This window comes from Neovison vison, chromosome 5 (genome assembly GCF_020171115.1).
Source record: "Neovison vison isolate M4711 chromosome 5, ASM_NN_V1, whole genome shotgun sequence".
Taxonomy (NCBI): domain Eukaryota; kingdom Metazoa; phylum Chordata; class Mammalia; order Carnivora; family Mustelidae; genus Neogale; species Neogale vison.
The window spans coordinates 35,846,012-35,871,706 of NC_058095.1; the positions used below are offsets into that span (position 1 = coordinate 35,846,012).

Consider the following 25,695-nt stretch of genomic DNA (forward strand, 5'->3'; position numbering starts at 1 on the left):
GGTCCTGTATTTGCTATGTGTGTCTAAATAGAGATAATGATAAATGGCTGTGTGTGGAATAGTAGGAGAATGAGTGTATATAAGCAATTCCATGCACCCCCCACCCTTTAAAGAAAGCGTCACTGAATCTAAGAAAATAAGGAGGAAAATGCATGACTCATTATGCAGTAAGCTCAACTTTTATTTCTTACATTGTTTCCTCTGATTCATTGATATCCATCTGATTTCTTTGTTTTCCTTTCTTGACTTCTTGGATTGACTACACTAACCATATCAATTAGATTGTGCTTATTCCACAACTTTTTTTGGTTACAAATTTTAAATAGGTACATGGTAAATGTAATTTTAAAGGTGTCAAGGTATTAAATAGGCACTGTGTTGATCATTCCAGGTAAATTGGCTCTACCTTGACCTTAATTGCAAATGTTTTGAAGGGATTGTTGCAGTATTTTTAGTTCTCAGAAGTATATTGGAACAGTGTGAAGTAGAATCTACCCAGACATGTTAAGTCTAAATAACAACAAAACCATTGTACAACCCGTAGGAAGACAAAGTTGTTAGCTATAAACACAAGCAAGGTATTATATAGTTATAATATGATCTTTTAAAATAGTAAGGGTGGACTTTCTAAGCTGTCATGCTGTTGTTTTAATGTATATATAATGTGGTTGTACTAAGAATCGAGTTGCCATAATACACATTAAATAGGCACTGTGTGCATCATTCCAGGTCAATAAACTCTACCGTGACCTTAACTGCAAATGTTTTGAAGGGATTGTTGCAGTCTTTTTAGTTCTTGGAAGTATATTGGGATAGTGTGAAGTTTTTAGCAGAATAGCTGATCTTGCTGGTAGCATGAAGCCAGCATGTTTTATTCTTTCTCTTCATTGTACAGAATTTATGGTGATGTTGACCAAAACTAAATTGTGAACCCTTCCAGATTATCTCCAGGTATAACTTGTCCAGATGCTATATGTCAAATGACCATTATGGCAACTGGAATAACAAATGAAAGCTCCTTAGTTTATGTCTTCTTTGGGAATATGATATGATACCAAAGGGGGAGGGAAAAGGAGACAGAGCAGGGCGGGGAAGAGATGCACCCAGGGTTGTCAGTTACTCAGCGAAATCTATTATCTCATAGGCAATGAGGATATGTCAGTTTTCTAATTATATATTGCCTGTGACTGTTCTTCTGGGAATGTGGAATAAAAGGAAAGTGAAACCAGAGATGTACAATGACTGACTGTTAGAAAACTTTAATAATTAATTAGAGAACATCTATGGTACCACAGGGTCAGGGTGCAAGGAAAATCATTGATCTGTTTAGTATATAACGTGGGTAACGCTTGTTCCCTCTTATGTATTGTAACACTTCAGCTGTTGTTGCTCTGGTACAAAAGTTGGCTCCTAATAAACAGAATAGCCAGTAATATATAGTGCTGCTGCTTAACTGCTCTGTGTATGAAATTCAGTGAATCACTTTACAGTTAATGGAAACATTTATAAATCAGAGAAAAACTTCCTTCTAGACTTCAGTAGAAACAGAGTTGCTTCCTTAATAAGAATGCTTACCATTTCTCAATGTATTTAGGTGTGTTATTTTTGACCTGAGAGCCTTCTCCCTTGTTAAAAAAAATTATTGTTTAAAAGGCCAAGGTTTAATTTTTGCTCGTTTGATAGTAGGAAAGCCTGACTTGTTTTAATTTGCAAGTTTCTGATTACTGCCATTTACATGTTCTTGTTGGCTGTTGCATTGCCTCTTTTGTGAATTGCTTGTTCATTGGGAAATGCCATAGACCACTTTGCTTTGGGATTATTTGTCTTTTGAGCCTTTTTTTTTTCCAATTTATTTATTTTCAGAAAAACATTATTCATTTTTTTAAAAGATTTTTTATTTATTTATTTGACAGAGAATACAAGTAGGCAGAGAGGCAGGCAGAGCGAGAGAGAGAGGAGGAAGCAGGCTCCCCGCTGAGCAGAGAGCCCGATGCAGGACTCGATCCCAGGACCCTGAGATCATGACCTGAGCCGAAGGCAGCAGCTTAACCCACTGAGCCACCCAGGCGCCCCACATTATTCATTATTTTTTCACCACACCCAGTGCTCCATGCAAGCCGTGCCCTCTATAATACCCACCACCTGAGCCTTACTTTTTAAAAGGCACATTTTGGTTTCTGTGCTGGGAAATTGCATTCCCAAGCAGCATTTCTTCCTCAGGTCCTGAGTGCTTTCTGATCAGAAACAGTTTGGTAAAGAGCCCTCACTTATTGTATGGCTGTGATATAAATGCTGTTTTTAATAAGTACCAAAAATGTACTGAAATTTGTCCTTGGATGAGAGTTTATCATTGTTGGCCTTCGGGTGAACTTTGAGCCTGAACTGTTTCATTCAAGGCAACATGATGTCATTTAACTCACAAATTTTTTCTTTTGCTGGAAAAAGGAATGTTGTTCCCCTAAGTAACTGAAAGGACTGAATAATGCCAGCACAACATTATTCACCTCTCCGGTCTCCACTAAAGACTTCAGTATGGCGAAGGTTTTATTGTTTGCGGAGGATTGGTGGGGTTACAGTAGGGAGTAGGAAACAAGCTGCTTTTGGTCTTGAATCTCTCGAAGAATTCTTTGTTCCACTGCCCACACAGCTGCCAGTTTGACCAGCTCGTACTCAGTTCTCCAAATAAAAACCTTTGGATCCACCTTCATTTCTTCATATTAAAAGACCCCCTAAGTCTCTTTCTAGATTTATATGTTCAGCTTATGAACATATTGTAGGTTTTTCAACAGGAGATAAAGCAGAGAGGTATATCTCACATAAAAAAACTAGATAGCAGTTGGACTAGGGTTTTGCCCCTTATTTGAGAAGTGGATTTCCCTGATTCCAATAGTGAGGTTCATTTCAAGGAGAATAGTTATTTTATATCCCCGGAAGTTGGGAGTGTGGAGTTCACTGGCAACAGAATCTGTGGTTGATTAACTATGTCTCCTGAAGCTTCCAGAGCCCCATGTAAGAGAATTTATTACTGGGAGTTCAAGAAATGTAGGGAAGAATAGAACAAGAAGAGAACAGAACCAAATGGATTTTTCCTTCATTGGCTTCACAAATAAGCACTGCTCATTGTTAATATTATGCTTTGTGTGTTAGTTCATATAAAAAGGATGATTATAACCTGTATGTGGTTTATCTGTTTATTTTGATATGCATTGTCTTTTTTTTTTCTTTTCTTTTTTTTTATGCATTGTCAAATCTTTTTTCCTTTCATTGCTTTAAAAGCAAATGGTGCTGGGAGCAAATAATTATTCCATTTATTCTTTCATCTTAACAGAATATCTAGACTCTGTGCACTGTGTTGTAAATGCCACAGTTAGGAGATCTGGCTTTATTCTGAATATCTAAACCATGACTAATACACTAAGAAAAATAATTACCTGCCCTAATATCCTCAATATATTAATTGTAAAAATTTATCCTCTAACTTGAAGACTAGATACTTTGCAGATGAACCTAGGTTACTGAGATCTAGTTATTACTTTCTGGGTATTTTAGAAAGAATTTGGTTCCTTATAATTTAGGATATACTGTTATTGTTTTGGGGGAGACATCCTGAAATGTCAAGAGGTTTAAATTTCTCTAGGACTAGTAATAACTCAATTTTGGAAACTTGATTTAATCTTACATATCCTAACCTACAATAAAATAATGGTCTGTATTCATTCTGGTTAATAGCATGAATACAAGGTGCCTCGTTAGCGCAGTAGGTAGTGCATCAGTCTCATAATAGCATGAATACAGACCATTATTTACTTAAGAAGAACACCTGAGTATCTTTAGAGGTCTGTTAATATAATGTTTATAACTCTTGGAGCACCTGGGCGGCTCAGTGCATTAAATGTCTGACCCACAGAGTCCTGTGGGATCAAGCCCCACATTGGGGTTCTCCTTGGCAGGGGGTCGGCTTCTCCCTCTTTACCTCCCTACTGCTTGTGTGTGCTCTCTCTCTCTCTCTTTCAAATAAATTTTAAAAAATAATTGAAAGAAGGACTTTATTTATTTTACTTTATTTATTTGAGAGAGAGAGAGAGAGCATAAGTAGGGGGAGTGGCAGGCAGAGAGAGAAGCAGGCACCCCACTGAGTGGGGAACACAATGCGGGGTTGATCCCAGGACCTTGGGATCATCATCCAAGCTAAAGGCAGATGCTTAACTGACTGAGCCACCCAAATGCCCCACATAAATAAAATCTTTTAAAAAATACAATGTTTATAACTTTAATTTAGGAGTTATTTGAGTAGCTTAATACTTTGTAGCTGTAGTTTAACAGCATCTAAATTAATACTTTTAACTTTTTCTAACTCAGAAATACTATATTTTTTATGGATAATTTGTAAAAATTCTATACTGATTGATCCTTACATTACAGTGCAGATGACATCTAAAAAGTCAAAACCAGAGAACTTGTGCAAACTATTTACATATTTGAAAAGTTATATTATGGGTTGACATTTTCCACTTTATAATATTAAGAATTTTGTTGTGGGATTCAGACTTAGGGTCGTTATCAAAGGTGCGTTTCATCTGCCTGTTCATAATTTTACTTATGTTGTTCTACTGACTTGGACATTTTGGGGTTCAGATTAACAGGACTAATTTGCAAAGGTCGGCAGTGAAACAGATTTGTTTTTGTTTGCTTTGCACATAAACACATATTAAAATATATAAATATATACATAGAAACACATATGTACACATAGACACACTCATCTATCACTGTAAGACAGCAAAATACACTTCATGATTTTTTTTTAGCATTTATTTACTCACTAGAAGCATGATCTGCTTTCCTGAGAACACAATATAAACAAAGTCTGGCTCACAGTTACCTCATAATGATCTGCTCATCCTGCCCTTGCTTGTTGATCTATACTTACCACATGCCTGTGTGTAGAGGCAGTACTTTTGAAGTTGTATTCTCTATAGGAAATTGGCAGTGTAACCTAGTTTCTAGTTAGGTTTGTTTTAAATTACTGTTCCTAAGGTAGGGAAGGAACATGGCAGAGATTTTTATTATAAAATTCCACATTCTTTTCCTGTCCCAAGTTTATTAATGATCTAAGAATAGTTGGTAAATGTAAAAGATACTAAATGTTTTTCTTTATATAGAAGTTGTCTATTGTTGGTCCATTAAACTCAGACTTGTGAGATGTGGAACTTGATTTTTTTTTTTATAAACAAACTCTCTTACATAATTCTCTTTCGTGCCTTCTCTCTAACAAATGTGGAAAAATTAATCTCAATCAGTTACACGCCCCTCCAAAATTGCTTCTAAATTCTATAGAACTTACAGAGTGTAAAGATAAGAGATGGGAGAGTTGGAGATGTTTTATCCTTATTATTACCACTGGGGGATGTCCCAATCCCCTACCTGATCACTGGTTACAGGTTCTGATAGGTCTCTGTAGTATCCATCCTTGTTTCTACTTCAAAGCCTTTCCAATGCCTGTCAGTTCTCTGAATCTTATCTCCGTTCCTCTTGTACACATATGAAGGACTATTCTCAGCTGATCCACAGGGAACTTGGAGAGATTATCACAGACGTGACTGTGTAGACACCCTGTGTGCACACTTCTTCTTTTCTTGAACCAGGTGGGATTTCTTGCTACTTCCTTGAACTCTACCCAAGAATGAAGATAGTATTTTTTACAGATGTTTTATCCCTAAAACTCATGGGATTCTGTTATTTTTTACCCTTCCTTAAGGACTCTTGTTTTACCCCTTTCTGCTGATGGCACTCTTGCTCTAATCTCAATCTTTCCTAATAATTGGCTGGATAGAAAGTATGGAAGCCTTGCTCTTAATTATCATACTTTCAGGTTTTTTTCTTACGCCAGGGTTAGAGTTTTTAATTATTTTTTCATCCTGACTTGGCATGTCATTGCTTCCTTAAAGTAGTGAATGTGGAATGTTCTTCCCACCTGGACTGGGGAAAATTTTTAAACGCAAAAATGAGGGAGAGGGAAGGATATTTATTTGATGTTAAAAATGTTACCCCATCAGACTTTTATTTTTTATTATGAATCTTCTGGATGCTTCAAAGCTATTGGAAAATTGTTTTTTAGTGAGCATAAGGTATGGAACTCTTAAAATCTCTATTTAGGAATTCAGGATTCGGATTTAATGTTTCATAGATATGTATTTCGTATTTTTTCACTTTCTTTGGAAAGTAGGGAGATAGTTGGGAGGAGGGGTATTCTTTTTTTTCTTCTCTTTTGAACCTTTTACTATGGGAAATGCCAGACATACACAAAATTAGAAAACAATAGTGTAAATGACTCTCCATGTACCTATCATCCAGCTTCAACAATGATCAACTCATGACTTAATCTTGTTTCAACTATAATCCTACTCCTTACCCCTTCCCCGACACTGTATTCTTATTAAGTTTATCCCATTTTGATAAGGAATAAATAAATGTCCAACCATTCTGGTGTCCTTGCATAGTCCAAAATCCAAAATTCCATTCACTTAATACTTACAGAGTGCTTATTCTGTGACAGATACTAGCCTGGGCTCAGCATATATAGAATGCAGTGTGAACTCCTGAAAACATTCTCATTAAATACTAGTTAGTTATACAAGGATGCAGTTTCTCACTTCTCTTTACAACATTCTGATATCTTTCTTTCACAATACCCTAGCTTTATTGGGGTGGGGGAGCCCTAAGTCATCTGCTGGTCCTCCCTCCCCACCCCCTTTGTTTTACTGACTCATCTTCTATTTTCAGCCTGCCTTACCACACCCAACTGTGTCACCTCCTTATAATTATCAAAATATTTCCTTGTGCTCCCACTTCAAAATCTTTGTACTTGATATTCTCTTTGTGACACTTTCCCCTCACATATCTTCATGGCCCATACCCTCACCTCTTTAAAATCTTCTCTGCCGGGGCGCCTGGGTGGCTCAGTGGGTTAAAGCCTCTGCCTTCGGCTCAGGTCATAATCTGCTTCCCCCCATCTCTCTCTGCCTGCCTCTCTGCCTACTTGTGATCTCGCTGCCAAATAAATAAATAAAATCTTAAAAAAAAAAAAAAAGATTTACTTATTTGGGAGGGGTGGGGAGAGAGAAGGAATTTCAAGCAGATTCCCACTCAGTGTGGAGCCCAGTGGAGAGCTCAGTCTCACAACCCTGAGATCATGACCTGAGCTGAAATCAAGAATCAGTAGCTTAAACCGACTGAGTCACCCAGGCACCCCTGTATTAAGTTTTTAATACAGAAAAAGTGGATCCTTCAAACCCTCTATAAATAAGAGTCAAGAAGGTGACTAAGGACAAATATCTAAAGGTTAGGACATACTTTGGAAAGGAGTTGAGGGCAGAGAAGATTTTATTTTATTTATTTATTTTTTAAAAAGATTTTATTTATTTATTTGACAGACAAAGATCACAAGTAGGCAGAGAGGCAGGCAGAGAGAGAAGAGGAGGCAGGTTCCCTGGCTGAGCAGAGAGCCTGATGCGGGGCTTGATGCCAGGATCCTGAGATCATGGCCTGAGCAGAAGGCAGAGGCTTAACCCACTGAGCCACCCAGGCGCCCCTAAGTAAATCTTTTTAAAAAAGAATTTAATATTAAATTTATTTATTGAAAAGAAATGGTTTTGGAACAACTCAGCCTTTTGCAAGCATAAATTTACTTAACAGTTTTATAATATACACCAAATTATTCCCAAGAGGATGCTCAGATATTAATTAGATAATTATTATGATGCTCTTTTCTTCATGATAATCATTGAGAATTGTAAGAAATTAGATGTTATTCTGTGGTGATCACTGGTGTTTTTTGCCAAATGGCAGCATGCCACTTAGAAGTAGAACTATGATTTTGAAAAAAATAGTAGCTAATTGTTTTCACTACTGCAAATATGACACTTTAATACTATTTATCCCTTTCTGGATGGTAATTGATAGCATAGGTACCACTTCTCCTCCACCAGCAAGTAAGTTAGGTTTTTTTTGAGCACGCATTCTTTAAAATCTGGCCCTAGGTTCTTCTCTATCTCACTAAGATTTAATTCTTTAGAATACTTTGTCTGACAAGAGTGCAGTGAGATTAGTATTCTCAGTAACTGCCTGTGAAGGTATAACTCCTAACCAGCATTAAGAGAGTTAAATAGGTGGGGCGCCTGGATGGCTCAGTGGGTTAAGCCTCTGCCTTCAGCTCAGGTCATGATCTCAGGGTCCTGGGATCGAGCCCCGCATCAGGCTCTCTGCTCAGCGGGCAGCCTGCTTCCTCCTCTCTCTCTGCCTGCCTCTCTGCCTACTTGTGATCTGTCTCTGCCAAAGAAATAAATAAAATGTTAAAAGAAAAAAAAGAGAGAGAGAGAGAGAGTTAAATAGGGGGAACTTGGGTGGCTCAGTGGCTTAAGCCTCTGCCTTCAGCTCAGGTCATGATCTCAGGGTCCTGGGATCGAGTCCCGCATCAGGCTCTCTGCGCAGCGGGGAGCCTCCCCCTCTCTCTCTGCCTGCCTTTCTGCCTACTTGTGATCTCTGTCTGTCAAATAAATAAGTAAAGTCTTTAAAAAAAAAAGAGTTATTAAATATGTTCATATCCTTTTCTTTCATTTTTAGCAATGTAGCCTAACAAATTAGCACATGTAGATGCATACACACAAACCTCTGGGTGATGGAAATTATAAGATAATTGTCGGTTTCTCATTCTTTTCTATTTCTTCTTCTTTTTTTAGTACTCACATACTTTTCTTCCTCTTTTTTCCCCTTTTTTTCCTACTTCCCCCAGTACTTCACTGCTTTATTACTTTTAGTATTAAAATCATAGATGGAGGCAGAGAGTATATGAGAAATCAGTGTGTCCTCTGCTCAGTTTTGCTGTTAACTGAAAAGTATTCAAAAAAATTGGGACGCCTGGGTGGCTCACTCTGTTAAGCATCTGCCTTTGGCTCAGATCATAATCTCAGGATCCTGGGATCAAGCTCCATGTCAGGCTCTCTGCTTAGTGGGGAGTCTGCTTCTTTGTACTCTCTCCCTCAGCATTCTCTCTTTCATTCCCTCTCAAATAAATGAAATCTTTAAAGAAATCCAAAAAATAAAGTCTATTTTATAATATAAATAAGTGAATAAATACCATGGGACTTTAAAAAGAAAAGCTAAGTTTTTATTGGGGTAATATTTGTTTTATAGTAGGAATTCAATAAATGTTAAATAATTTTATTACTTTGACTAAGCAAAGGTTCTTCTTTGTATGAGAAAATAGGCTCTTTGTTGTTTTTTTGGGGGGGGTTGTTTTGTTTTGTTGGTATTTTGTAACTGTATTCTACCACCTAAGAATTGGGGAAACTACTGAAGTATCCAAGAAAATGAAATATTTCTTTGGATGAATGAAATGTTTCAGGAAGTTTTTTTAAGTTAAAAATGCATATTTATGCCTTTTATTTATATGAAACTACTAAATAGGCTCTTAAAGAATATCGATGTTTGTTTTATAAATTCCTTCCCAAATTATAGGAACTTCATCAGATTCATTTCTTTGTTAATTGGAGGTGACTGAAATGTCCTGAGTCCTGAGCACATGTGATGGAATTGTCACTGCTCCTTAATGTACTCATGCTGCTAAGGTGCAGTTGGTTGTTATTTCGTTTACACTGATACCTGTCATGACGAAATTCCTGTAGATACTTTTGAAAGTGTACTCTTCATTGGAAATCTTTCTTATTCCTAAGAAATTCAGTCTTTCTTATTCATCAATTATTTGAATTGGCTTTGTGCATTAAATGTCCTATTTTATCTTAAAAATTAACACAGTAACCAGGATGGTTGCGGCCACATGATTTTTTCCACTGCGTGAGTTAAAATTGCTTAAATATATTTTCTTTCTCCTACAGTGGTTCCCCCTGGAAGTCCGGGGCCCATTACTCGGCATGGGTCCTATGACAGTTTAGCTTCTGACCATAGTGGACAGGAAGATGAAGAATGGCTTTCTCAGGTAAAACTCTAAAATGTTTGGCCTGTTAAAGTGAAAGAAAACAGATATCCATTGTCTGTGTTTATGCTTGAATTCTGAAAACTTAAAAATTATTTTCCTTAGAGGAGAATGGGAAGAATTAGGAACTCTTTGTGGGATCATCAAGAATTAATCAGATGTCTTTCCATATTAAGAATTTCTTATAACTACTGCTGCAAGGATACATATACATATATTTTATATGTATTATATACGTGTGTGTGTGTGTGTGTGTGTACATTAGCTTTCATACAGAGGGTATAAAGTATGCATAGCTTTCAGACAAGCCATTGATATCCCTTAGAACCTTGGGTTTTAGATGGACTATTTAGATTAAAATGAGAATTGGTCTTGTTGAAACCGTGAAGCCATTCAACAATGTGTTGGCTATGTTTTGTGGAGCCAACATTTTCTGAAGATTAGACCTATACTCTGATTAGAAAAGGTCAGCCTTCTAATCTGCACACGTCCTGTTTGTGCCCAGCTGGGTTCCTTCCCTCGGCTCCTGGACTGCTGCCTGTACTGGACTGTAAGCCCATCCTGTGACCGCTCCAGCTGACCCTTCTTCCCCTTGCCAGGTGAAGCCGTCTTCATCTCAAGGGCTTTGAAATAAAAGATACTTGGGCAGATTTCAAAATGATGAGATTACGAGTGACTTCATTACAAATGCTGTTATGTCTGCCTCAAGTCTGACATCATTTGGTGAAGTTAATGACCTGTCTCAGATTACCAATCCAAGCAGCTTGTCATCAGACAGGTGCCTCATGGAGGCCTTGCAGTTTCACTGCTTTCTCAGGGAGGGTAGCCTGAAAAACTAAAAGGAATCTGGAAGCCAGAGCATCCACATTGTTTCTAGGTAACATACATTTCATTGCCTGAAGTACTTGTAGGAAGCCTCTTGAAGGAGGGCCGGTGCTTCGGTTCCTGGTATATGGAGGTGCCTCCTGTCTTGAGAATACCACAGTAAAGTAAAAAACAACAACAACAACAAAAATACTGGCAAAGAAACCACTGTCCTTCACTTCAACTTTTTAATTAGAAAAAGGGGTAATGTGTGCTGTCAGTGTGAAAGTATATACAATATGTTTGTACTGCACACAACAGAAGAGTGAATAGGAACATCTGGCCATCGCCTCAGTGAAATTGCATAGGCATCTGTTTACCTCTCGGCTCTGTGACACGGATGGTTTTGAGCTTAAAATACACAGAATGCTTTATCTGTGGCCTAATTTACATTGCAGAATACAACTACTTGAATCAGAAATTGCTGTCCTAAATCTGAGTGTTTTTCGCCCTGTGATTAGTGGGAATGAGAATATTGTTCCAAGACTGTGATGCTTCTGCCCTTTAGGACTTACCAAACACAGAGCTGCACTCTGTGAACCTTTTCAGTTATGTTTTGTTAGGAATTAATCACTGCTATCAGAGAAATGTGATTATATATGAAAGAACTCAGGGCAAAACTATGGCACATGGGAAGTCAGTTCCATAAAGTGTATATACAGACACAGATGTAGCAATTAAAGACTTGAAGAGGTAGTCTTTCACCAAACGTTTGCATATTTAGTCTCTTCTTCTAGTTGCTCACTTATAAAATCGTATGATATGTTTATCTTCAGGTTTTACTCTGTATCTTCTACACTCTGCTTTTTCTCTAAAGTCTTTAATATTGGCACCATTCCCTGTCCCCTCCATAGAGCATGAAATTCACAAACAGTATTACTGTTTCATAGCGCTTAACAATGCCTTTGTCAGTGTTTATGGTAGTGGAGGAAACATTCTAATTAAATAATGGTGTTTTGAAGACAAATCTAGTCTGAGAGAAAGTATATACTACTCTCTTCATTTAAAAGTTGATTTGGGGGGATTTGAGGGTAGCATAGTAAATATTCCAATATTTAATTACGGAAAGAAAATGGCTTTGGGTGTTGAAAATTATTTCAGACCTTTTCTTTTCCTTGGATAGTTCAAGAACAGCTTCTAGTTTGTCATGAGCTTGATCGTCAGTGAAGGAATTACTTTTACTCTGTGGATTGATAGGTGTAGTAAGTGGTAAGTACTGTCTAGAATGAATGAATGAAGAAGGTAGTCCCTAGGGAATTGGTCTTAGTTATATGAGAGGCAGGCAACTGGTTCTTTTACTCTTTGACTTTTGTGTTGTATTACTGTGGAACGTGTGTTTGTGTGTGTGCGTGTGCATGCTCACACCCATATAAATACACATACACACACACAAAATGAATTTTTTATTTATTTTGGTAAAAACCAGTAGAGGGATGTAGAGAATGAGTATATAGGCTGTGATTACCATTGCCTTTGGAATGTGAATGCCTTGTACCTCTCCCACTGGGTTAAGAAGGGCGTGGAGGGTGTTTGGAGGCAGAATGGGAAGATCCAGATAGGCTCTTAAAAGGATGTCATAAGACATTTAAGTCATGATTTGTAATCTGTTCCAGGTAGAAATTGTAACGCACACTGGACCCCACAGACGTCTGTGGATGGGTCCACAGTTCCAGTTCAAAACCATCCATCCCTCAGGCCAAACCACAGTCATATCATCCAGTTCATCTGTGTTGCAGTCTCATGGTCCAAGTGATACTCCACAGCCCCTTTTGGATTTTGACACAGATGATCTTGATCTCAACAGTCTCAGGTAAGAAGAACTAAGGAGTAATTTGACTGGATTAATATATTCATTTTTAATGAGCATCCTAGGTAATATTGACGTTTTCCTTTTCGACACAGTTTTGTGGTACAAAATACATCCACTGTAGCTTATGATTCATTATTATTGCTGGGGATCTTATGTGGGATCTCCTTACATTCAATAAATATTTGTGTTTCAGATTGTATTTCCCTAAATCTAATATTCAGTGCATTAAAAAAAAAATCTCATTTTATGTTGTCTTCCTCATATTTCTAACTGCTTAAAGTCTGAGGGTACCTTCCCTTCCTGATCTTCATCTTTCAACTAACTTCATCTAAATCCTACTTATTCCTTCTTTTAGGTTTTAAAAAGTTTTTGGATGAGAAATAATTGATATAAATTCCCTTATAGTTTAATACACACACACACACACACACACACACACATTTATTCATCATATACGTGCTCTGGCCCTCACTTGTAAGAATCACGGTATAAGGTTTATGAAGTATGCTTTTTATTATTAAAGATTTTTTTTCTAAAGCAACTGAGAACTTTTTGACTTTTGTAGTCTCAGGTTTGCCTACCAGTTTAATTTGTTCTATCCAGACCTGACACATTCTGATTCAACAATAAAGGGCTCAGTCTAAGGCAATGTAATCTCCCTTACCTTGTCTTCTCTTACAAAAAGTTCTGTAATGTATCTTACTTGAATATAAAATAGACCTTTTCCTTTAAAAATTATGAAAAATGTGTCCCAGTTATATATTGGAAATACATTTTTATATATCTCTTTGTCGGTATCTGTTTGTCTAACAATGCAAAAGCTGTTGTAGATGAGGCCTAATGTTTCTTCCTTAAGAGTAATTCATTGAGTGCCTGACTGGCTTAGTCAGTAGAGCATGAGACTCCTGATCTCAGGTCCTTTAAAAATAAAAGTAATTGTCATAATGGAAACATGTCTCCTATAATATCTTTTTCAGTGTCTTAATTTTTTGTTTGTTTGTACTTTATTTCTTTCTTCCATACATACATTTTTGCTTTTTTTTTTTTTTAAACCTAGCAGAAAATTTCAGAATTGGAAATTTTCCCTCAAGATGTTAGGCAAGGGGCGCCTGGGTGGCTCAGTGGGTTAAGCCGCTGCCTTCGGCTCAGGTCATGATCCCAGGGTCGTGGGATCGAGCCCCGCGTCGGGCTCTCTGCTCAGCCGGGAGCCTGCTTCCTTCTCTCTCTCTCTCCCTCCCTCTCTGCCTGCTTGTGATCTCTCTCTGTCAAATAAATGAATAAAATCTTAAAAAAAAAAAAAAAAAGATGGTGGGCAATAGTGTCAATACTGAATGCTAAACCCATTTTCACTGGTACTAACTGTCAAACGTAATCTGCTATAGATTGTCCATTTTCAGGAAGCTGTCAGCCTTCAATTTAATGATTCAGTGTGTAGTCATTCATGTTTATAAATCATTTGAATACTCAAATGTTAATAATAAGGCATTTTAAATAGACAACCCATAAAACTGTGTTTATTCTTTTTATTGAACTATTCACAGATCCTTTTTTTTCTCTGATGACTGTCACCTGGTACTATAATAAGCACTTGTCCCTTTTCTTTGGAGGATATCTCTAGCTTTTTATATATGCAGCTCTGTTCCTTTGCTTTGTAACCTCCAGCTTGCTTCATGACTCTTTACTTCAAACATAGCCCTTCACCTAAGAGCTCTCTAACATGCATCTTTAGCCAGCCCCTGTCCTAAATTCTTTCTACAATTTTCCTCAGGGGCTTTCCTTTTTCTTACACTAAAGCACTCCCAGTATTTGTCATTTAAATGATTTTAAGCTGTATGTATTAGATTAGAATTTTGTCCTGTTTTGTTTTTGTTTTTGTTTTTTAAATAGACTCCACAGCCAGCACAGGGCCTGAACTCAGGACCCCAAGATCAAGACCTGAGCTGAGACCAAGAGTCAGATGCTTAACTGACTGAGCCACCCAGGCGCCCCAGTTATGGTCCTGTTGATTGGATAAATCTAAACTTTAGATACTTTATCTTATACATTTCTTATACATTTCTTTTGATTGCTCTTATAATTTATATTTAAAAATCTGAGCATATGGGCCCTTGGTTAAAACCTTAACTTCCATTAGAACACAGTTTTGATGGGAAATTCAGATTTGACTTACATAATTTGAATTATAAGTGGCCTCTTTAGTACCATTTCCGGCCTAGCATTCAATTAGAAATCCAAGTATTTATATTCTTCCCATTCCTGTTTCCTGTTGCTCTGAGCGCTTCATCTCTATTTCTTCTGCATGTACAATGGCAGTATGGCTGTTATCCTTATATTCTCCTTCAAATTGTAAAAGATTTATTAGATGTTTTTTATTCGGCCGACTCTTTACACCTGGTACCTTTCCTGTACTCCACAAGACAGCACTAAGAATGATGTGATGCTGTGACAGTCAACCTCCCTATATCCTACCCTAAGTGGGGAGCAGGCAGGTATAGAGTTGACTGTCATGTCCAGAAGGGAACCAAGGGTTAGCTTAAACTCATGGCAGCTCCTTACTTGGAGCCAGGAGGTAAACTAAAAAAAGGTCAATGAAATATTTATTTTTAGATCTGAGAAATAGATCATGTAAAAGAAGCTAAGATACAAAGTCTAGTTTTCTACTCAAGATTAGCTCCTTTTACTTTATTGTTTTATTTTTTTCATCTAGTTACTTAACACATCCATCAGCTCACATATTTAGTATATATGTGTTATGATTATTTTAGTGAGGCCATCTAAAGTTTTACTTATATCAAATTTCGGTTATATAATATAGTGTTATCAACTACAGTCATCGTGTTATACATTTGATCCTCAGACCTCATTTATGTTATTTTAAGTGATACATAATTCACATAACAAAATTCATGGTATAATTTAGCAGTTTTTAGTATATTCTCATGTTGGACAGTATCCGCACTATCCAGTTCCAGAACATTTCTATCACCTCTACCAGTTTGTTTTTATTTTTGTCATTTTTATGATGGAAAAATTTTGAACATATATAAACATAATTAAAACTAAAGAAAATAATAGAATAAGCCCCCATGTATCTGCTTCAACACATCAATTCATGGCCAGCCTTGTTTTACCCCACCTACAACTCGATTATTCAGAAAACCGGATATAAATTGAATTAATGATGGGAAATTTATTAACCCACTTACGTTGTTTAGACCAGGAAGGGGCTTTTCTTTGGATGAACTGACCATATCTAACTATGTATTTTCTTATTTCTGTTAAGAACCAGAAAACATTTTTTCCAGACATTTCAAATAAATGGCTCCTCTTTTCTCACAGGCCCAAATTTGCTTAGGCCTGCCCATCATGGAGCTGATTAATTGCTGCCATGAGCTGATAGGATTACCGTGACTGGTATAGCAATCAGCTAGGGTAGAACAAAGGTTAGGTGGTACCTGCTGTCTGCAATGGCAGCAACCAGTCTTTGTTCTCAGTACTTTTCTCACAAAACAAATACACAAACATTTAAACCGTGCATGTAGGAAGTCTTCTTTTTCTGTAGTCTGTTCATTGGCATTTCAGACTTCTATAATCTGTCCCATGGCATTTATCAACCCCTTATCTTCCACCGGGATCCACTGGAAACTCTGTGCTTCCGCCAAATCAAGCTCCTTAAGCTGCCCTGAGTTTGTCATGCTTAGTTACCAATCCAAGGGTCTGTTTGTTCTCATTCTATGCTGAAGGAGTGCTTCTTGCTCCTCTGCATATATACATAGCCTATGACTGTGTCCACATCCAATTCTTGTTCCACCTCCACAAGATCTTTAAGTCTGCTGTGGACCATGTATTCATTACTCCATTTTCTCATTCTGAGCTCTTATTGCCTATTTCACTCATTTTCACACTTTACTTTTGCATCAGTCATGTGCTAGACCACATATCCACACATAGACCTTCTAGTTCATGTTTTATTTCTGCCTGCCCCTAGAATAATACTGACACATGTTTAATATTCAGCAGATAGTCATTGGATGAATGAGTTACTGAAAATGCATGCTTATATTGCTATAACAGGTTTTTATTCTAAGTTGCGTGTGGGTCTCAGATCTTCTAATCATACCAATTTTTTAATCTTAATAGTATTTATCTAATACAGCTGGAAAGCGACTCTTGGCATCTATAGATTTATCATTCCTAAGCAACCTGAAATTATATGTAGTATACTGCAGTTTTGCTGATACTCTAATTGATTCTTACATGCTAATTGATAATTTTATGGTGGTAACTCAGATAATAGTGATTTTAGCTAAACCTGTGGCCATCACATTCCAACACAGCTTTGTTTTCCTATGCTTCTTATCATACATAAAGTAACTTTCACTCAGGATTGTAAGGGAGTTCCTCAAAATTTCGAATCTAATATATGCTGCCTTTTATGGCGGGTGTTATGAGGTATGGTGCTATTCATGAATTTGAAAAGTATCAAAACTCTTCAGATTTGTCCCTTGGGAATTTCATGGGTTTTGGTATAAAGTATTTTGTTTCCATTCCCATCCTACTAAATTTATCCCTTTCAGTTAATGTCAATTTTTCAACCTCTTAAAATCTATTGAGTAAATTACAAAGAGGAGAAGAGGTCCAGAGTGTAGGAAATATTTGCAGTGCATTAGATTTGTGCAAGAGTTAGGGACTGCGGTTCCCCTTTTTGTCTCGTTTTAGAATGAATGCTTCTTTAATGGATTGGCCTATTCCAGCATTCCTGATTTAAGGTCTGTTGCAGCACGCGGCAGTTTTGATGCCGGTAACATATGTGAATTAAATTAAATTGCCTTACAGGATCCAGCCGGTCCGCTCTGACCCAGTCAGCATGCCAGGGTCATCCCGTCCAGTCTCTGATCGAAGGGGAATTTCCACCGTGATTGATGCTGCCTCAGGTAGAAACCACCTCCAAAATGTGTGCCTGATAGTTGTGCGCATTTTAAATTTCTTTTCCTGCACAATGGAGAGAATGAGATTTTTTGCCTTCCTCTTTTTGTGTGTTTGTTTGTTTTGGGACGTGCGTGCATGTTGTGCATGTATACACGTGTGTGTTCGTTAAAACAATACTGTGCCTACATTTGTTGCTAAACAATGCCATGCATTTAAGTATTGTTAAGGTTGGTGAATGATGCGGTGGGGTTGGCACTTGATTAAATGTAATGAACACAGTATTGAAGGCTACAGGGTTGATGACTGTTTTGCCTTTGATCTCTCAAATGTGGAGAAGCAACCTTGACAGAGAACGTAAATACAATATATGGATTCAATTTACTCAACCTGTTGAGTATCAAAGGGTCTGATCTGTGGAAGTAGAGAGTCCAAATGCTGTAGCTTAAATGGTTTTATTATTGAAAGCATAAAGTTTAGAAATTCATTAACTTAACTTTTAGTCTATCTATCACAGTTATTAACCTCCTCTCCTTGGAGCCAAGCCATGGATATGTATCATTAGTACCTGGGAGTAGATCTTTGCCTCTGTAGGTGATAGTTGCTGCATTAGTATTGTCAAACTGTTTTCTGCTGCATCTGCCAAATAACAGACCTGTTTATGACAATACATTTTTTCATCTCTAAATGTATTGACAAAATAAGGACAGTGATGCTTTCTCTTTTGATGCAGCTGCAGAGCATCTGAAGAAAGCATACAGCAGGGTTTCATCAAGAAAACGTCTCTTATGAGTAGAATTATTAAATACTCGGCATTAGCCAAACAGTTGAGTCAGAGAGGATTTTAATCTATAGCAATTTCAAAATCCCTGGAGACTGCTGATTTGATTGAGGCTTAAACTGTGAAAGAAAATGGAAACAAACACAGAACTGATTTGTGAAGGTCACTTTTAAAAGACTAAAGCTTCTGTTTCTGATTCTGTGTCTGGATGTATTTGGAAGTTTTGAAAGCTGAATGGTTTTGTACGTTTTCTTAGCTTTCTGATTCTTTTGGTCAGTGGATTGTACCTTGTGTCTGATTTAGCTATCCATATCCAGGGCTGTGCCTTCATTTTTAATGTAGACTCTTACTTCAGAGAGCTCATACTTGCCCCTCTGCGTTCTCTCGGCAACCATGGTTCGTCCCCTGGAAACAAGCACAGAAATGTGTGAAGTCTCTATTTTTGCTCCCCTGAATTGAATGAAATATTGAGATGGGCAACTTAAACAATATATCTTTTTGATAGTTTCAGTCTGAGAATGCTAACAGATTCCGCTCATCTGGAATTATCATTTAACCGTCATGAATCCTGGCAGCGCTGTATTGTAACCTGAAGTTTTTGATTCAGGATTACAGTAGTAGCCTTTGTTGGGGGGTTTCAACATTCTCAGACTGCCATAGTGTGAATGTTCGAGTCAAGTGACTCCCAGGCAAGTGAAATACATGTCACTAAAGCAGTTACTAGTGTTATGAGAAGTTGCTGTACTCGGCACTCTGCTCTGAGGTAATACTACATATTTATCATGTAGCACTATCTCAGTTTTAGCTCTTTGTAATAAGGTTCCATCTCCTGCCATGGATAGGAATTTCAGTGAGCTCTTGGCAACCATCTTTTGATTTAAATCTGCCGTGAGAAGAATTTTTCAACTCATGTTTGAAAAAGGAACTAGATCTTTGCCCTTGATTTACTTATATTTGCAGCAGAGACACAGTGTAGGAGATTCTAGGATATTGTTCTACAGCTGTGAGCTTCTGCCCGAAAGTACTAATCTTTTGAGTAGAGAAAGGACTTCTTGGTGACTAAGCTCTGTTGTTATTTTTCTAAGCCTATTTTCATTCCAGAAAGCCAGAATTCCTTTCTGAGACAGAGCAGTGAAATGTGTGTGCTGCTTTCTCTAACTTTGAGCTAAAGAAACCCCATAGATGAGGAATTGGATTGTTATGAAATAATAATTCTCTACTTCTCAAATGGTTTGGATCCCTTTTGTTCAACACATTTTTTTAAGTGAGTGAATAATGTTTTGTTGGGGAAGCTTAATCTACTTTATCTAATAGGACCACTGTTCTAACAGACTTACTTTTCTTTTGCTAAGTTAGGAAGCTGAGAGACTAAATGGTTTGGGTTCTTTATAAAAGGAAGTTAATGGGAAAATTCTGCTTCAGGTTCTTCTATTAAAGGAGTCTAATAAATTTGTACAAGTGCTCATGAACCAGGAAGTGCTTGTCTGATTATGACCTGTGCATCGGAGTTAGCTACATATGCTGAAGATGCTTTTTTGGAGTTTTGATTACTTTTACTTGGTGATATGACTGCTGCAGCACCTCCTCTTACTGGGCTTCACTGCTTTGTTTTACCTTCATGCAATTTATACAACTAAATGTATTGCCTTTTTAATTGTTCCTATGGCACCTTTTATAACTGTCCTTCTATTTCCAGTGACAGCTCATTCTCTGTCTAAACTAGTGGTGGCTTAATTAGTTTTCATTTAATTGCTTTTCAGAGGCATAGAATTTAGAAATTTAATGTGATATGATTAAATCTTTTGACAGTTGTAACAGACTTCAGAATGAAAGTATTTTATTTTTATGCCTTGGGCCAGCCTGTTATGTTTTAGATATCTATATATTTATCTGGCAGTGTTATTCTATTGAAACTGAAAGCTAAGAAATTTTGTTTTTATAATTTCTTGATCATCTAGTATGTCTTTTCTTCACTCGTTCACAAAGAAGAACGTTCCCTAAATTACGTTATGTTTTTCTTAACTTCAGTGATTTAGGCATGGCATAAATTCTATGCCTTTAGAAGTCAATGAACCAGCTTCTTACTGTCCCTGTATAAATATTTGTAACTGCTTCCTAAGGATATGTCATTCCTGTAACATTTGACCTTTGTTGATTCAAAAGGGTACTATCCTACTTAAAATTTTGAGTTTAGGTAATTATGAGATGTTCCCTTCTGGACTTAAAGAGAAGACCATTCTAGAAGGATACTTTATAGAATTTTACCCTTATTTCTAGGTTACCCAGAATAAAGGAGGTTTGAAGGAACCATTCCATTTTTCATTAACATCTGTGTCTTTGAATCATAGATAACATTTCTAGACAAAGGACTTTTTTTCTCTGTACATTCCTTTTGGTTAGGTATCTGAGAATTTCTTCTCATTGTTTGTTCTTTATAACATGTGTCCTTTTGATAAAGGTGTAGGACCTCTGAAAAGAAAGTAGAAAGATAGCTGTCCATGCCTCATTCAGACTTTGTTTCCCACCTCGGTGACTGATCCTCTTGTTCCAGACTTGTGGGCTGTACCTGTTGGGTAACTTAATAACAACTCTCAAGTGGCTTTGGAGTCACCCAGACAGAAAGCCTAGAAAAATCTAGTTCATCCTAAGTTTGTTTCTCTTTGTTTGTGGCTTTACTATAGCAGTTGATGTTTACCAATAAAGAACTCAAAGCATCTGAGATTGAAAGACAGATTTATTCCTGGCTCATGTGAAAGCAGACACCTTTGTCCAACTCTACAGAAATAAACATTGTGTAGAAAAAACATTATTGGAAGTGGTGGGGGCATCATTTATGTACATTCCTATGGAAGATGATAGTAGGAGAAGGAAAATTGAGACAGTTAAGTATAATGAGTTCTTATACTTTAGAGCAGGTTTTGATAAATCAGGAATTAGTGTTACTTTTCTATAAGTAGGGACAGAGTTCTGGACTCAAGAGAAATATTATTTTTGTTGTACAATTAAAGAAATCTAAATAATTTCTAAGAAATTCATTAATCCATAAGATACTTTTTCGGCACCCAGTTTTTCCCACTATCAAAATATTTGTTTACTGAAGAAAATGAGACACTTAAAAATGCAAATTGGTTTGATTCAGTTGATTTTATAATGATTCATTTATGCCTGCTTTGACTGATATTATAATGATCATTTATGCCTGCTTTACGTACTTAGCATTTGGTGCATCGGACATTTAAAAAAACAAAACAATACTTATTTGAGAAGTACGATTGCGTAGGCAACAAGGAGCTTATTTAAGTCAAATCTCTGCTGGAGGGATGTTCATATAGAGGCATGCTTTTATTTTACAGAGATTTTTGTGAAGTGCTGAGGGAAGAATATTCCAAAGGATTATATTTCACTGTATCTACAGTTGTCATTCCAATCTGAGGCAGAAAGACTTAGTTACTGTGTCTTAAAGCCATCGAAGACACAAGAGATGCTGGTGGTAAGAAGCAAAGAGATTTGTAAGAAACACCATTTAGTCATCCAGTGGTGAGGCTACTTAACGCCATGATTTCAAAAACTAGAGTTGAATGACAAAACCATGACATTGAAATCATGGCCTTGAACATTTCGCCAAAACTTTCAATAGGTGTTATTTCCTACCTATCTGGTCTTCTCTGCATCTATAGAAAGAATTTAAGGTTCCCAGTGCAAAAAAATCATTTTACTTTTTTGGGCAGAGATGTGTTCGTTATTTCTTAAAATAATTCTCAGATATGAAAGATAATCAAGTTCTTTAGAAATTTTGACATATTTCTTTGCATACATGATGTGGTTTTCATTTAGTAGACTCCCAGATACTCTCTGTGATTATAAGGTGACGAAAAGCCCAGGCATACTTGTACCTTGAGTATTCAAAGCCTATGTGGGATCAGTAAGAGGATTATGGATGAGGGCGAAATTAAAAGAAGGCTTAGTCGTGACCTGTGAACAGTCCCTCAGAGGGGTAAAAGGAGGTCAGTAAGTTTACTTTGACACTATTTATCCTTGAAACAGTTAACAAATATTCAAACTCAGATGTTAAGATTGGCTTTTTTTTTTATTAGAAGGGAGAAAGTTTATACATTATTTCAACTCTAATCTGATGAACACCTACTTGTCTGTATAGAATCAAAAATTTTTTGTCCATGAGGAAGGTGATCGGCCTCATCCCTCTCCTTCTGATTTAAATATTCCTCTCATTCTTCTTTTTAATATTTGTAGGATGTTAGAAGATGAAATTCAAGTTAACAATGTGGAAAATTTTAGCTCAGCACAATTAAGAAAAAAAAAAGATTGCCCCACTTGAAGATGAAGAAACTATAAAGAGAAGTAGAAGAAGCTGTTGGGAAAGCTTTTTTTCTGATGACACATTGCTTCTTTGAATAAATCTTTGTGTCAACTAAAACCTCGTCTTTGCTTTCTCTATTGCAAGCACCAAGTCCTTGACATGGCTTTAAGTTTTTCCTAAGCGTTTTGAGAAGGAATTGATGGAATTCTCCCCACTGTTGATACACTGGGGTACCATATATTTACAAGGCGTTTTTTGGCCAAAAGACCCAACTTCTCTTTTTTGTATCTTTATTACTACATCTTTAATACAAGGCCAGACTGTTTATGCAGTCTGTTGCTTGAGACCGTAGTGGCAGAGGGACAATATTGGGGGCAGTATTAGAATTTGTTTAAGTCTGAACCGGGAATTCCATTTGTCTTAGTGACATTCGTGTCAAACTGTTAGTACCACACTATTTTAAATTGTGTCCGAGGCTTATGCTTATAGGTGCCATCTATAAACTTAGAAAGAAACAAAAGGGTCTCTCCCCATTGAATATATAAGCCCAGTGAGCAATTAAAAAGCAGCTTGGGACCTCACCCGGGCAACTAGTCGGAACCAGAGCTCATGATAGTCCCCTGGATATTGTTGAAAACTGTCAGAGAAAAGCTAAAGCAAATAATCAAAGTGAAAATAATTGTTCCCGGAGAAAGTCTTGTTTTGAAAAGTTGGTGTAGTGGAACGAATAGAATAGTAACTTAACAAATCTTTGGTTCTAGTCTTAACTCTGCCTGTAATTGCCTTTTTGGTAAATTGCTTTGAAACCCAAGACTTTCTTCCCATAAGAAATGAAGGAATTGAAGTAGATTATTTCCAAAGCTCCTTCCAGGTTGAAAAATCTATCAGTGTGTACTTTGGATCACTTTTGAAGAATTTTTTTAAGTTAGGGAGGGTATAATTTACATATAGCAGAAATGTGCATGTCTTAATCATACAACTTGATGTATTTTTATACCTGTATGTATCACTACTCAGAACAAATGAGGTTACTTCCATCATCCCAGAAAGTTCCTTCATGCCCCTTCCAGTCAATATACTACCTTTGACCTAGAGATTATCACTATGACTTTTATCATCATAAATTAGTTTTGTCTATATTGAACTTCATGTAAATGAAATTATCTTATAGATACTCTTTTGCATCGGCTTCTTTTATTTAACTTAATGTTTTTGAGATTCATCCACATCTTACCTGTGACACTAATTCATTTTTTTACATTGCAATATAATATAAACATAACACAGTTTATATATCCATTGCCCTATTGTTTTCAGCTTTTAGCTTTTTATGAATAAAGCTGCTATAAACTTTCCTGTACAAATCTTTTTTTATCATATACGCATTTTTTTTTACATGTGAAATCATAAATTTTAAGCATATACCTGGGCCTGGAATTGCTGGATCACAAAGCAGGCTCTTGTTTACCTTTATTAGGAACCTCCAAGAAGGTATCCTGAGACAACTATACCATTTTTCATTCTTAGCAATGTGTTATCCATTCTTGTAAATGTAAACTATAGTTTTAGTTTGCTTTTCTTTGATGAATACTGATATTGGGCCCCTTGAATGTATTTACTGGCCAGTTGATTATCTTCATTTGTAATGTAGTTGTGAAGCCTCTCACGAACTTTTATTTGGCTTGTTATCTTATTGAATTCAAATTCTTTAAATATTTTGGATGTAGGCCTTTTGTCAGATATTTGACAAATATTTCCTTTCAATGTATTGCCTTTTCACTTTCTTATTGGTATTTTTTGACAGCCAGAAGTCCAGTTTTATTGCTCTTCCTTTTGTGTTTTGTGTTTTGTGCAAAATTTTTTGCCATTTCACCCAGTCTTGAAGTGATGCTTTTCTCTAGTCATTGTGTAGTTCTGGCCTCTGCATTTAGGTATATGGTCCCTTTCTTTTCTTTTCTTTTTTTTTTTTTTTTTTTTTAAGATTATTTATTTATTTATTTGACAGACAGAGATCACAAGTAGGCAGAGAGGCAGGCAGAGAGAGAGAGAGAGAGGAGGAAGCAGGCTCCCTGCTGAGCAGAGAGCCGGATGCGGGGCTTGATCCCACGATCCTGGGATCATGATCCAAGCCTAAGGCAGAGGCCTTAACCCACTGAGCCACCCAGGCACCCCTATATGGTCCCTTTCAAATTATTTTTTATTACGCTATGAGAAAAGGATCAAGGTTTAGTTTCTTCCATGCAATTTCCTCTGGCACTCTTTATCAAAAAGATAAACTTTTCTTCCAAAGAATTTCATTGATGCCTTTTTAAAAAATGTATTTTTCCTGGATTCTCTATTCTGTTCCATTGATATATGTGTGTGCGTTTTTCTGTCTTTACACCACTACCATACTGTTTTAATTACTGTAGCTTTTTAGTCAGTTTTGAGATCTAGCAGTCTAATGCCTTCACTTTTGTTTTTCATGTATATCTTGGCTATTCTAGGTTCTTTGCATTTCCAAACACATGTGTATATTTTTACATATGTATACATATGTATATGTGTAATTCATGGTGTGGTCCACTGATCTCTGAAAGTCCACAGGACACTTTGAAGGGGTCTGTGTGTGAAAACTATTTTTATAGTAATGTGAAGTCATTATTTGCCTCTCCTTTTTTATACTGCATTGACATTAAGTCCAGATGGTGCATAAGCAATGGTAGATAAAACTGATGGTGTCTTAGCATAATAAAAGCAGGGGCACCAAACTACGCTTGTAGCTGAAGGTATTCACTCATAGTTTAAAAAAAAAAAACAAAACACCCAAACGGGGCACCTGGGTGGCTCAGTGGGTTAAAGCCTCTGCCTTTGGCTCAGGTCATGATCCCAGGGTCCTGAGATCAAGCCCCATATCGGGCTCTCTGCTCACCAGGGAGCCTGCCTCCCTCTGTCTCTCTACCTGCCTCTCTGCCTACTTGTGATCTCTGTCAAATAAATAAATAAAATCTTAAAAAAAAAAAAAA

General features: G+C 36.8%; 1 protein-coding gene across 8 annotated transcripts in view; it reads left to right on the plus strand.

The window, feature by feature from the left end:
* The window catches only part of BCAS3 (BCAS3 microtubule associated cell migration factor), a 588,867-nt gene that overhangs the window by 311,358 nt on the left and 251,814 nt on the right, over positions 1–25,695 (plus strand). For 7 of the 8 annotated variants that reach the window (XM_044248512.1, XM_044248515.1, XM_044248514.1 and 4 more), the window contains 3 exons: positions 9,894–9,994; positions 12,469–12,665; positions 17,502–17,599. In XM_044248512.1, coding sequence (XP_044104447.1) covers positions 9,894–9,994; positions 12,469–12,665; positions 17,502–17,599 — 396 coding nt within the window. Of the gene's footprint in view, positions 1–9,893; positions 9,995–12,468; positions 12,666–17,501; positions 17,600–22,623; positions 22,821–25,695 lie in introns of those variants that run through there. The other variant, XM_044248520.1, reaches the window with a different exon arrangement.